At 48.5% G+C, this 13,860-nt stretch overlaps 1 protein-coding gene across 9 annotated transcripts in view; it reads left to right on the top strand.

Annotated features, from left to right (window-relative positions):
• Nucleotides 1-13,860, top strand: part of LOC146177921 (uncharacterized) — a 228,246-nt gene that overhangs the window by 99,693 nt on the left and 114,693 nt on the right. For all 9 annotated transcript variants that reach the window (XM_084580654.1, XM_084580661.1, XM_084580660.1 and 6 more), the window contains exon 9: nt 11,805-11,981. In XM_084580654.1, the coding sequence (XP_084436780.1) occupies nt 11,805-11,981 (177 nt within the window). The remainder of the gene's footprint in view (nt 1-11,804; nt 11,982-13,860) is intronic.

The following is a 13,860-nucleotide window of genomic DNA, read 5'->3' as shown; positions in this document are numbered from 1 at the left end:
CACTCAACTTTTTTTTTGCAATATGTTTCATGTAACATTTTTTGCCCTGCCAAGTTCAGCGCCTATGATTCGTAAAATGCTACTGACATAAGCGGTATGTAATTATTTTTCTCTAATACATTGCTTTTTGTGTACAAACTAGAAATCTCGTACTACCTCCCCGAATGCTGAAGCCCAGTCGCCGTGTGAAGAATAGGTACAGGGAGCTTTTCAGCCTGCGGTTGGCAGCCTTTTATTCTTTGTCGTGTGTTGTATTGAGCAAAGTAAATAAAATACTTTGTTTTCAATTAATTTTTCAAGTAACTGCACTCCTCATCTAGGGACCTAGTAGTAATGGAAAAAAGACTGAGGGTATGCGTCCTCATCTATTCCTGTCGTCGCTCTGATGCCTACATTGTCTCTATGCTCTTATTTTGACATTGAACTGGTGTGATATTTTATATAAAATATCCTCGCTACTTCATCGTGAACCTGTCTACGGTTTCCTCATGCCTTCTCCGCCCCATCCACACTACCAGAGTTCAAAATTTCAGCAATGCACATTGAACCCGACTTCGGCAAAGGAGAGAGGTAGGCCGCGCAGACACCACTCTCCTCTGGTACTTGGTCGCCCGTGTGAATGCGGGAGCAAGGGAGGTAGGGGGTTCTGCCGGCCAGCTTTGCCCCCGCACCCCCTCCCCGAAAGGCTCCCCCGTGTGAATACCGCTTTAGGCGATCTAAAGCGTCATCGATTCTGGGCGGGGGGTAAACATCCTTCTTAGTTACATTGTTCAATCATCAGTAGTCAACACAGAAGCTTTGCGCGGCGCCTCCGTTGTGATCACGTGGCGAAACCGAAACCACGAAAAAGTATTGTTGTCGCAGACCGGCCGACACGCTGCAGCTACAAATCACTTCTGTTTATCTTTGCAAGAAGGCAGCGCAATAAATTTCAAGCGCATCTTGTAAGTTCTAGGAGATGGCAGCACCTCCCAGTGAGCATGTATCGTCATTAGGGCGTGAAATTTCAAACGGAGAATTGAAACTGTACTCGTACGGCAAAGACCTTGCGGGACGGAATACCGCTGCCATACATTTATGGCAGAAACCCTCGGAGGGTAATTTCAGCGTTCAAGGGACGAGAAAAAGATGTCCAAATTAAGTTAAATCTTAAATTATCAGATGGGCCTGGAAAACTGCTGCGTCAAAATAATTTTACCTCATGAATGTCTGCACAATGGTTCTCTGCCTGTCAGGTGAAACACAGGCAGGAAGGACGTTTTTTTCCAATTCCGTTGTGCGCTTCACTTTGCATGCGCTGTCAGGAAGGTCCTCTTTACAAAATGGTGGTCCCATCTCATTTGTCAACTGTTTGCTTCGGAAAGTGCATGTTATCAGTGAATGTTTCAACCTTATTCAAGTTCGATTTATGGAAAGTAAAAGTCAGCCAATGGATTTTTGTGAAGCCCCATCGCTGGCGGCACACTGCAATGTGCCGCAGGTGCAGTGCAATAGCTGTGCCCGTGCACGGAAGGAGGAGGAATGCAGTAAGTGCGGCTGGCACAGCTCCCATACATGGCCTCCGAGATCAACCTCGCGCGCGTTTCTCTCCGGCCGTTCCAATCGGTGCGCGCTCCAGCCAAATGTTGTAAGTTCGTCAGTTCCTCAAAGCGCCACCAGGCGGCAGTGCGCGCCTATGCGTCGATGCATCGTCCAGCCCGCTCGCGACATATCTCCGCTGGCGGTTCTCTCGTTTTTTGTGCGTGCACATTGACGAAAAATTTGTTACGAGCGTGCCACGTAGCCTTTCATTTTTAGCTGGTTTTTCAGCAAAGACTGACCGCAAGGTGTGTGTGAAATGTTTCACAATTTAAGTGTTGTGTGTGCTACCGAAGCGGAGTGTTGATGTTCTTGCTGTGTTCACATAATGCGTTCTGTTCTACTTAGAATTTACACATTGTGCTCGAGTAGATAGTTTTCTTTGCTTGCGAAACAGTTACTCGTCAAGACTACCTCGTGTAGGTGGTAGTCTTTGAGTGCCTAACGGTCACTCGTGAAGCCGGCAGTCAATCAACGTTACGAGCGTATGCTCGAGTGGTCAAAGGCATGCATGTTTCTCAGCAGCAATGTCTTGTTGCAGTTTGGTGAACTGATGAGACATTCGTTTTCCTCCCCATTTTTAATCCTAAGGCTTCTGCGCTTGCTTGCAAATAGAACAAATTCCAGTGGAGCATAGGTCGCTACATTCTATGTGTAGCGTACATGTCGCTAGCTTATGTTGCTTATACTTCGAGAGGTGCTCTTTTCTAGCTTTGTGCACCAAAACGAAGATAATCATAGAAATGTTGCTTAGGCCACAGCTAATCAACGCAGGAAAAATAGTAATTGATCAAGCAGCTTTCCGGAAAAAAAAAAAATAAAACCTGCTGAGCAAGATAGGAGCTGAGTGTTTAGTCTGGCGAGTTTTATCTTTGCGAATAGAAAACTATGCAAGTAGTCATCATGTGGTGATTGAACTTGGTAAATAACGAAATGTTCGTGTGTACTTCTTGATTGTGCTTGCCCATATTGTTTTTCTCTTTGTCCACCTCATGAGTTTTGCAAATAAAGGAACATGTACGTCTTTTTTAAATTGCTCACAGTGTTTGCCTCGTAATTTTGTTCAGAAAGTGACTAGTATCATTACAACCGGTGGATGTTTAGTGCCAAAAATGTTCTGATAAGTTTCGCATATCATTGAAAGCTAATTAAAAATTGCTAACTAGTGTGGCAGGCGTGTATGATAGTGCCATTCTATAGTCATCATAATTCGTTTGAACTACCGTATTTACTCGCATAATGCTCGCACTCGCATAATGCTCGCACCCCCCACATTGCCTATCGAAAATTGGAATTTTTTTTTTTCCTCGCATAATCATCGCACCCCCAACATCACTGCCGTGAGAGTCGACATGTTGCACCGCGGCAGTCGACTACGCGTAGCGAGCGCCATCTTTCTAGTGCTACTGAAACTAGCTGGCCCCGTTAGGTGCGTGCGCTACCAGGAGGCGCTACTCGACCCAACCGACGATCATCATCACCAGCTCCGACCACTCCGAGCGCCTCGAGAAGGAAACGTCAAGGTGTTTCGTCAGTTTTGTTCCGCTGGTACCGCCGCACGTTCTCCCGAGTTCCGCGCATAGTTCTGCCATTTTGCGAAGACTTTCGTAGGCCTCGCTCAGTGCGTGCTACTTTTGTCACCGTGCTCTCTGTGCCGCTTCGCCATGGGGCGATACGCAAGCTACACCGCTGCCTTTAAGCTAAAAGCTGTCGAGTACGCTTTGGAGCACGGCAACCGCGCTGCCAGCAGACACTTCGGAGTCAACGAGTTTTGTGTCCGCTACTGGAGACGGCAGCACAACAAGCTCAAGGCAACCAGCAAGACTCGGCGTGCCTTCCGTGGTCCGAAGACGGGAAAGTTTCCTGGGGTTGAAACTGCACTCCTGGACTACATTAAGGCTCTACGGGCGGATGGTTGCACCGTGTCAATAGAGCTGATGCGGAACCAGGCGCGCGTAATTGCAAGGAAAGAAGGCATCTCTGCGCAAGATTTCCAGGCAAGTAACGGGTGGGCCACGCGGTTCATGCGGCGCAATGGACTTTCGCTCAGGAGGCGGACGACGCTTTGCCAGCGGCTACCTGCAGCCTATGAAGACAAGATTGTGGACTTCCATCGCTTCGTGATACGAATTCGGCAGGAAAGAAACTTCTTGCTCTCCCAGATCGGAAACGCGGACCAAACGCCCCTCAATTTTGATATGCCGAGCAGCACTACAGTGGAGCAGACAGGTGCGCGGTCTGTGCACATAAGGACGACTGGTGCCGAAAAACAACGATGCACGGTCATGCTAGGCGTGACTGCGGACGGGCGGAAGCTGCCACCATATGTGATTTTTAAGCGGAAAACCCTGCCAAAAGGAAAGCTGCCCTCCGGAATACACGTGCGGGTGCAAGAGAAAGGTTGGATGACGGCAGAATTGATGATCGACTGGTTGAAGACGGTGTGGGCACGGCGACCGGGAGCACTTCTTTGTCCGTCGCTTCTCGTTCTTGATAGCTTCCGCGGTCACCTCATGGACTCTGTTCGCGCGAAGTTGACGGAATTGCGTACGGACATCGCAGTAATACCAGGTGGCCTCGCATCGATGCTGCAGCCTCTGGACGTGTCTTTGAACAAGCCGTTCAAAGATAACGTTCGGAGGCTGTATGCAGAATGGATGGCCGAAGGCCAACACGCTCTTACGCCGGGTGGCAAGATAAAGAGGCCATCTGTGGAGCTGCTGTGCAACTGTGCTGTGCTGTGCAGATGCATGGAGCATGATTGGCGCTGACGTGGTCGTGAAGAGTTTCAAGAAAACTGGCATTTCCAACGCCCTGGACGCGACAGACCACTTGGTGTGGGACGAAGATGAAGAGGGTGAAGCTGAGGAAGCCGACGAAGCAGCGACCAGCGATAGCGATGGCAATGTCGACGTGGACTCCGCGGACTCTCAGTGATGGTGATGTTGCGGGCGGCCAGCCTTCGCAAATAAAGTGTTTCTGCAGCTAGTGTTTGTCGTCTCTGTGGTTTTATTACAAACGTAAGTCCTGCTTGCAATTGAAGTTTTGGTTAAATTTACAATAGCTGGCTTGAGAACCCCGGTTCACAGCCTATTTACATTTGCTTTCAACACTCCAAAGCATTGTTCAAAAATTTTCCCCGCGTAATTATCGCACCCCCTAACTTCGCACCGATTTTCTGCGAAAAAAAGTGCGAGGATTATGCGAGTAAATACAGTAACCTATTTGCTCTGCTTGGCCCTCTGCATGTATAGGCATAGGAGTAAAAATAAAAAATAAAAGCACTGCACCCAGTCTGTAGCATATGCAAACAAGTGAAAATAAGAAATAAGCTGAAACTCGCGTGATTATCTTCTCCTCACTTTCGATCGTATAAGCTGATCAGTTTTTAACGGGATCACTTCCGAAAACCTTGCGTATACTCACATGACGGCAGAGGTGCCTGAACGGGCCGCGATTACCCTTCACCTTTATCGAAATTTTTTATTACGCAAGCTTTCCATAAGGCGTATTATAAAAGCACACGTAAATTGTTTTCTGTAAGGACTCTATCGAACTTGCGTGCTTACGATCTTCCAAGGCTGCTTTAAAACCGTGCGAGAAAAAGACAGCTATCGTGACATATGCATCTAAGTAAGCAATAATCATGTGGCTGTGGCGGAACCATTTAGAGAATTGCATTCGTGCTATGGATGTTTATGCAAGTCGCCGCACTCGTAAATACTGTATTTAGCGAGTTAATGAACTCGGAAATGTACGGCGTGTAAATACACACTGAAAAAAAAAAATAATAAATAAATAAATAAAAAAAAAAATAAAAGACGCCCGCAGCAGAGAGCGCCAGAGCACGCATGCATGCTTCGGGCAGGTATGCAGCTTCGGGTAGTCGCTGCCTAACTTTGCGCATGTGGTTCTTATATTATTAGTACTTTAACTATAGCGAAATTGTTGGCTGCCGTCTTGCCCGTGGCATTTTAAAGCTGGCGAGCGCCGCGGTGCGGCGAAAGACGCTGCCACGCCCCTTTTCCAACTTGCGCTCTCTCCGGCCGATTGGAACGGCCGGAGAGAAACGTGCGCGCGGAGGTGATCTCGGAGGCCATGTCCCATATTTCCCGTTGCTATTTTTCTGCCATAGGTGGCACTTCCTTATTATTGCATAGCTGATAAGTTTATCTTCCTAGGGGAAAGAAAAAAAAAGAGGAATAGGGGATGTATAATTGGAGGTATGCTCCTCCAAAAATGCCAAATGTGTCAAAAATGCTGTTGGGAAAAAACATACTATTTTTGAAGCACCAAAGCTAACAGCAACTCATTAAAATGGGTCCTTACTGGTGTCTGGTGTTGATGCACCATTTACCGTTGATATACAGTGAGCTCGTTAATTCGAATCTCAATGATTGAAATTTTCTTAAAATTCAAACTATACCGCATGGTCCAACCAAGCTCTGTAGAGGTGTATGTGTAAGAAAGCCTGTTAATTCGAACGAGAGTCAGTTCCGCTACAGATAATTCGAACTACGTGTTGCCGTGTTTGGGCAACCTGGTGCCCAGCACATGGCCAAGGAAATGCCTCCGCGATAAGGAGGCGTAGTTAGAGGCTGCACACGTCCAAAATGGAACAAAAGATTAACCAAATGAAACCATGGAAGAGTGGATAAAGCCTAAATGGCGCCATGACCGGCATAGCTGCCAGAGGCGTTGGAGGATAGGGGTTGGTGGCCGCGGCGGCAGCTGCCTGCTCTTCCACGCAACCTCCGAAACTTGCAACTAAATAGTACTCGTTAATTCGAAAATATGAATAAATACTTCTGTCGGCGCAGTCCCAGCCAACGCTCATGAGAGACTATGATGTCGGACGGGCGCTGTGGGTGTCCAAATAAAAAAAAATCCAAATAATTACGGGGGATAAACTCATCGGTCCGTAACGAAAGCAAGTGGTCAGCTGCGATCATGACACCGCTTATCACTCATTTCAGTGATTATATGGCAGTTGATAGCATCTGCCCCGAATATGGCGTTATAAAGCAAACATACCAAAAACCTGCGAACAAGGCTTGCGAGCAAGAGTGCTGGCACTTTGTCAAGTTGCCTCCTCTTTCCCGCTAACGTCAAAAGGTGAACAGGGATGTTGTCGCTGCTCAGCCTCTTGACGCACTGCCAACAAATGCACTGTGGAACGCAGCGTTGCCGGTGTGAAATGGAGGGATGCGCTAACGGCTGGCTTTATTTATTCTTTTCTCTGTTTCTCAGTGGCAAAAGTAAGTTCAGTTCGGATTTGGTTCGCTGCTGAAGTAAATGTGGCAAATTTACAGCTCTCAGAACTCTTCCACCCCCTTGCTCGGGGCTCAGTCGAAAGCAAGCCGTTTTATTCAGACAGCTACAGACAGGCTCACTCCCCAGTCCGTTGCTGATGCATAGAATGTGTCCCGAGACGCACCCGACAGACAAATGCAGAGTCTGCCGAACGTAGACTGCCGGCTTCGCACACATGCTGTGGAATTGTACCCTGTACCAGGAAGAAGCTAAGTCTGGGAGGATCCCGCCGCGACTGGAAGCAGCCGCAGGGAGCGACAATCAAGAGGAGCAACTCTGGGCCATCCAGCAGGTCATCAAGGCGCTGGCCCGGCAGGGAACCAGCGAACCGGCCACGGCGAGCGGGGACCCAGGCCGCGCGGCCGGTGCCCAGAGGACGACGTAGGCCCCGTCCGGAGCGCGCGTTCTACTGCAGGCCCCGAATAAACGTTTTACCAATCCAATCGAATATCAGTTGTTTCAAAGCCATTCAATAATATGAACTTTTCTCCAGTCCCGTGAAGTTCGAATTACAGTCCAGCCCACTTATAACGAACTTGATCGTCACGTGGCATTTGTTCGTTGTATCCAAAGTTCGTAGTAAGTAGACCACCTATAATACGGGCAAAAAGAGCAAGGGAGACAAAAGTTAACTTTATTTTCGAAAATATTTTTGAAAAAAGTCCATGATGCATGTCTGCTTCTTCAAAGCTGATCACATCACTGCCGTTTTTAATTTTTCCAGCGCGGTAACATGTTTATCGCCAAGGCCTCTGCTGCACACGAGTTCCTTAAGCGACGCGATGTAACAGATCGCGGTTGAAGCGTTCACAGCAACCGGCGGTAGCGCAGCATCCTCGTCATCGTCCTCGATGTCTGGGCAGTCAGGAAGGGCTCGCACTTCACGCACAATAGCTTCGTCACTGCATGGCTCCGCAATGCCGGCGTCGTCATCAGCAGAAACGTAATCGTCCGAGGAAACATCAGGTCCGGCCAGCTGCGTGTCAACGACGCGTTGCCACAAGTCTTCGTGCGACCGGCCTTCCGGTGGGTGATCTATGGCGTCCTCGGTGCCTGGGCCCATAAAACCCGCCTTGCGGAAGCAATTTGCTATGCACTCCGCGGTGAGTTCCATCCACGCCGCTTTCAACGTCTCCACGGCGGCAAGCAAGCTGATGCGAACTGGCATGGCAGCATCAGTCGCGATCAACAAGCGTTGGATGACGCGCCGCCGGTAGCGCACCTTGAACGCATGAATGATGCCCATATCCAGCGGCTGAATTTTGCAGGTTGCATTGGGAAGAAAGAGCACTGTCACCGCACTCAAGGAAGGCTGCACATGGTGCGCCGCACAGTTACCCAGCACGAGCAGGACCTTCCTGTTTTCTCGTGCCATGTCGCGATCGAACTCGACAAGCCACTTGGCAAATAAGTCGCAACTCATATTGTTCCTGTAACATACGGGCACGTAGCTTCCAAAGCATCGCGGCTTACGTGACTTGCCAATGACAAAAGGCAGCCGCCGGTCACTGCCGTCCATATTGACACACAGAAGAACGGTTATGCGCAACTTGCTGTTCTTCCATCCTGCGCACTTGTCGCCATTCAAGGCATGCGTTTTAGATGGCAACATCTTATAAAACAACGCAGTCTCGTCGGCGTTGTAAACATCCCGTGGAGCATAGCTCGTGATTGTTGGGAGGTTGTCGGAAAGCCACGCATCGACGTCCTCGTTGCTCACAGACGCGGCCTCGCCGACGACCGCCTTGAAAACAATTCCGTGGCGAGCCTTAAACCAGTGGAGCCATCCATTGCCTGGGCGGAAATCGGGAAAGTCCAAAAGGAAGGCGAAGTCTTTAGCCTTGGAGAGCATCAGCGGTCCACTGATCGGAACGTTGCGAGACACCGAACCACTTCAGCAGTGCGTCCTCGTCCGCGTAGGTCGCCTTCCGAAGGCGCTTTCTAGTCGTCGGGTCGGCATTCACGGTAGCAGCAAGAATCTTTTCCTTGCCCTTAGCAATGGTTGAAATGGTCGATTTCGACAGTCCGTACTTCTTGACCAGTTCGTAGTTTTTTGCACCTTGAGCAAGTTCATTAACAATGGCCATCTTCGTTGCGATGTCGACAGCTTTCCTTTTAGCACCTGAAGAGGTCGGCGTACAGTCTTCCATCGCACCAGGCGCAAGTCAAGCCCTTGGGCTCGCGCGTTGAGGCAGCCTTCAACTCCCCGATCCGGGAAAGGCACGGATGCGGCAACGATGTCAACGCAGTGCCATCGCACAGAAAGAATCGACGGCGCAATGCCCTCAGCGCGGGGTGGCAACGGAGCAACAAATGGAGAACCGGTTTGAGCCGGTAGAGCAGGCGCCTCACTTTCCGGATTGGGCGACGCAGATCACGTGGATGCATCATAGTAACGCGGGCGGCGCCACTTTCTCTTTCGTCACCGTGCGCGCTTTTTCGTTTTCATTTCTCAACGCGCACTTTTTCTTTTTTTTACTTTATTTTACCCGCAAAGGAGCGCTGGGGGACGCTTTGTGCACTCTGTGTTCGCGTCGTGTCAGGGGAACACAAAGTGCGCGAAATTCACCCGCGGCAACTATGGGGGCCCGACAGCTTTGCGTTCGCTCTAACCGAGTGTTAAGGCCGCAACAGTTCGTTCTATGTGAGACACTGTGCCATTGCCCCAATATATATTTTGACGGTAGCACCGCCCTCGTTCGTACTAAGTGAGTGTTCGTTATATCTGTGGCTGTTATAAGTGGGCTGGACTGTAACGAGCATTTACTGCAATTGTCCTTGCAAGAACAAATATGTCAGTGAATATAATGTGTGGTCCTGATATACTGATACCAAAATGAGTGCATTTGCTTTGCAACCTCCGTGTAGTTGGCGCTGAAGTCGTGGCATGGGATTGTCATTCTGACGGTCACACTGTAATCGCTGTCAGCGCATAACTAGTGATATCTTGCACCGTGTAACATTCAGAAGCAAGTTTATTTAGGCAAGGTTTGGGATTTCGTGTGTCATGGGATGCCGTTTCACGACTGCCACTGTGCCACCAATTCTGCATGACATCTATTGTGGCATTAAATGTTGCTTGGGCACCTTTCAGACATGATAGTTGCCCGAAAAAGACTCGAAAAAGACAGGGTACGGGATGACCCGTACCGTCTTGTGCATGTCTTTTTCGCACGACTGTCATGTCTGAAATATTGCCAGACAACACATCCTACTGTTGCTTAGACATAGTTTTTTCATATGCTGCCACGATTATGATGCCCGTAAATAGTAGATGACAGGATGTGGTGATGCAACTTTCTTTCTTATCTCTGGCAACATTTTCACGGCTAGGGAGCGGCACTAGGCCAATGAGGTCTAGCGGCGTGACTTTCTCAAAATGGTGCCTAACCACAAGCAGCCCACGTCGCGAACAAGTCAGTTTGCCATTTTGGTCATGTGTGTCGGGAAACCAATAGCAGCTCATGTTTTGCGCTGTTCTCTTGTTTTGTTTTATGCTCTGATGGGCTTATTCTCGATTGTGAGCTGAAATATAGTAATAACCTGAATCGCAATGTTTCAAATGAGATCGAGACTATGTCTACGGAGCCAATATTTCTCGAACTTAGAGCCATCAAAGTTTGGCATGATTTCTCTTTAAATTAACGGGTCACATGCACAGATTCGAGTCTTTTGAATGCTGTAATGAGCAAATTAGGCAGTATTTTTCAGGGAAACTTTGGATGTAGCTATGTATAGGTACAGTTGAACTTCGCTATAACGAAGTCCTACATCCAGCTGAAAATTCCATTAAATTGCGAACTTCATTACGTCGAGGCCGCTATGTTTTAGCTGCCCAATTGAAGTACAACATGTTTGTGGAACACTTATGGGAACATGTAAATTACGAATTCAGAAAATAAGAAATTCTATCAATAATAGCTAACAAGTGCACCGGATGTTTTGTTTAACGGGACATTGCCCTATTATAGTGAACTAGATTTAGTCGTATGTATGTATCGCACTTTGGGTGAGGCAATCTTCGTTCAGGCTTCATGTGCACGTACCATATTTACTTGCATAAGAGCCCACCTCTCACTTTGCCACTGAGAACTTGGCAAAATAAGGAAAAAAAAAAAACATCAGCCCATTCCTTTCTATTTCTTGGCAGTGCGCTGCGCCGGTGGGTCCTTACCTTTAGTGGTGGGGCAAGGGGGGAGGGGGGGGGGTGCAAACTTGGCAGAGTGCCATCAGCCTTGAGAGGAGTGCCTGCGGTGGCCTGCTCTGCTCGTTGCGTTGCGCACGCACCTTTTGATGGGAAAAATGCAAAGAGCCAGCGTCATGATTGTGGCTAACTGACCGCATGCTTTCTTTGATGATTGATGGCTGGGATGGACTCGTTAGCCCTCTCCTCAAGCTCTCGTGAATTTTTCCTGAAAAAAAAAATGGGTTCATTACGCGAGTAAATACAGTATTTCCGGTTAGCGCTTTTTCATTGACTGGCCAGTTACGCCATGGCATGACGTGTCCTAAAACTTCCGCACCGTGGGTTTTGTATGCACACAACGGATTTTGTTTCGCTCGCAATTTCCAGACTGCCGGCAAAATTGGCTCTGAAAAGGGCAGATGCAAAATGTGGTGTGAAGTTCTCATCCAATTGTCAAGGTGGCTACTGGTACATGCATGCGATGTGCGAGGACTTCGTGAAATCAAGAGTGCGGTATAAAATTACTTCGTTAAATCACAAAAATATATTATGGTTTTCAATGGGGCAGATTCGGAAATAACAAAATTCTTTGCATTGCGAATTTTGTTAACAAAATAAAGAGGTCAAGAATGTAATTTTTTGTGATTTTTTCGCACAAAGAGTTAAACCCCTGTGCTTGAAGGGTGCTTTCGAAAGGTGACGAGTATCACTTGTGTCTTTCTGGCAGGTGAGCGAGCTGTCGCGCAAGAAGGCAGAGGCGGAGGCCGCGGCCGAGGGGGCTGAGCAGCGGCTTGCCCAGGCACATGAGGCTGCTGTGGAGGAGCTGCGACGTGAGCTGGACGACCAGCGGGCCAAGAACAACGACCTGCGCACCAAGAACTGGGAGGTGGTAGAGGCCATGCGGGTGAGCTGCTAGGTGGTTTACACAGGGGTTAGTGCAAACACAATAAGTAATAAGGTCATGCGCACATACCAAAACGCAGGTTGTCTGTGCAACGATCAGCTTCCATTGACAGCATAACAACTTCAATGCCCCAGAAGACTGAGGACGCATTCAGTGCTGTAATAGAAGCTGTTGGCACAGCATGGTCCCTTGCCGAAAAGATAGGCCCTTCCTCTTTCGAAATCTTGGTAACCAGCCAACACTAGCCTTGAAGTCCTCGTGCGGTATACTGCTCGCATGGGCCAAGGCTTGTGTCTCCATGCACAGCATGTTAGTTGTTAATGCATAGCCATTGTTCCGCACTTCAATTGCATAGCAGAACAGCTCTTCTTCCAGCTCGGGATACTTGCACGGCTTGCCTCAAAATGCCTTTTGTAACTGGTTGCATCCTTCTGGTTGCGCTATCTGACACATTTCTCGTGCACGTCAAGTTTCCCGCCAGCCGCAAGCTTGCTGTGTTCAAGGGCAAACTCCATTACTTTCAGTTTAGAACCTTCCGTGTAGCAACCAATATGCTTGCCCATCGTGCTAGAACGGCGACACTGGACGGCAGTTCACGAAAAATAAAGCAGCGTACATACGAGCTGCAACTGCAGTGTGTGACCACGCCAACCACGCTACCGCTACCGTTACTCGTGCCTTTGACAGTCGGCAAAACAAAGCTGGGACGGCTGGGGCTGGCGATACCAATGCTGATATGGATTGTGGAAGCTCGCGGCAGAGGGAATATGATGGTGACGATTACCTGCGACTTTTGGCGCCATCCGTAGGTGGCACCTGGAAGCTCCTGTGCGCTTGCATTTTGAAAGTTATTCCCGAATTTTTTTTTTTAATATTTGCTGCAGGAAATAGGTGCCTTTACACATGCTCATACGGTATTTCATATGTGTTGCCGCTGTAACGCCCAAAGTGTAGTTAGAGACGTACTGACGTAAACATATGCACGTTTACCATAGCGCAGGTGCAGTGGCCGTGATTGTACTCACCTCTGTCAATGCACATACGCAGGAGAGGTCCAGTAGCAAAGCGGTATGCATCTACATCAGCACGTCTCCAGCAAGCTCTCTGTTCACTCTACAATAGGGGATCGTAAGCCGCACATCAGTCGAAGCCTGACCTGGGCCCAAGACTATACTCCGTTTCATACATCAGGTGCAACGCAGCGAAAGCTACGCAAGTAGTCCGCAAGAAAAAAAAAAAGAGGCGTATCACTACGCACTCGTTTTGTGGCCAAGTGGTTCCTGCGGAAACGGGCTCTATTCCGAACATACACGTTTGCAATAACTTGGTTTGCATGCCTAGACATCTGCGCAGTGCGGATCTTATAAAAAAAATGCGCACCGAAGAACCATTTTCTCAAAAAAAGATGCACAGCACGGAGGGCGCAGCCAGTGCCATCTAGTGGCACAGCTGGCAAGGTTGCGGGGCAGCGAAAACGCGACACGAACAAAAACGACATAAAAAACATACGAATTCACCGAATCTGATCCTTTCCCCCTAAAAAAGGTGCTCTTTATGAAGTTGATGGCAAATGTAAGATTTATTAAGCTTGCAGACAAAATAACTATTATTTCCTCTCGTAAAGAGCAGGCACTATTTTTCAGCGCGGATTCGGAGCTTGCAAACGAGCTGTAGCTTTGGCAGTGTTGCATTTGATGTATGAAACGGAGTATAGAGCGAAAGCGGTGCTCCCATGTTAATCCTCTCCTTTGCTAATCATGTTCGTAACCATCATGGTACTTCACGCATGGTAGCCAGCACTTTTTACGTAGTACATTCAGTGCGGTGCGTGGAATGGTGCTGGGGTGCAGTTCAATATTGCAGTATATTTACTAGTGCA

Source organism: Amblyomma maculatum, chromosome 10 (genome assembly GCF_055883805.1).
Source record: "Amblyomma maculatum isolate TAMU_Amacu chromosome 10, ASM5588380v1, whole genome shotgun sequence".
Lineage (NCBI taxonomy): Eukaryota > Metazoa > Arthropoda > Arachnida > Ixodida > Ixodidae > Amblyomma > Amblyomma maculatum.
The sequence above is the reverse complement of the archived record's forward strand: the minus strand, read 5'-3'. Positions and strand labels throughout refer to the sequence as shown.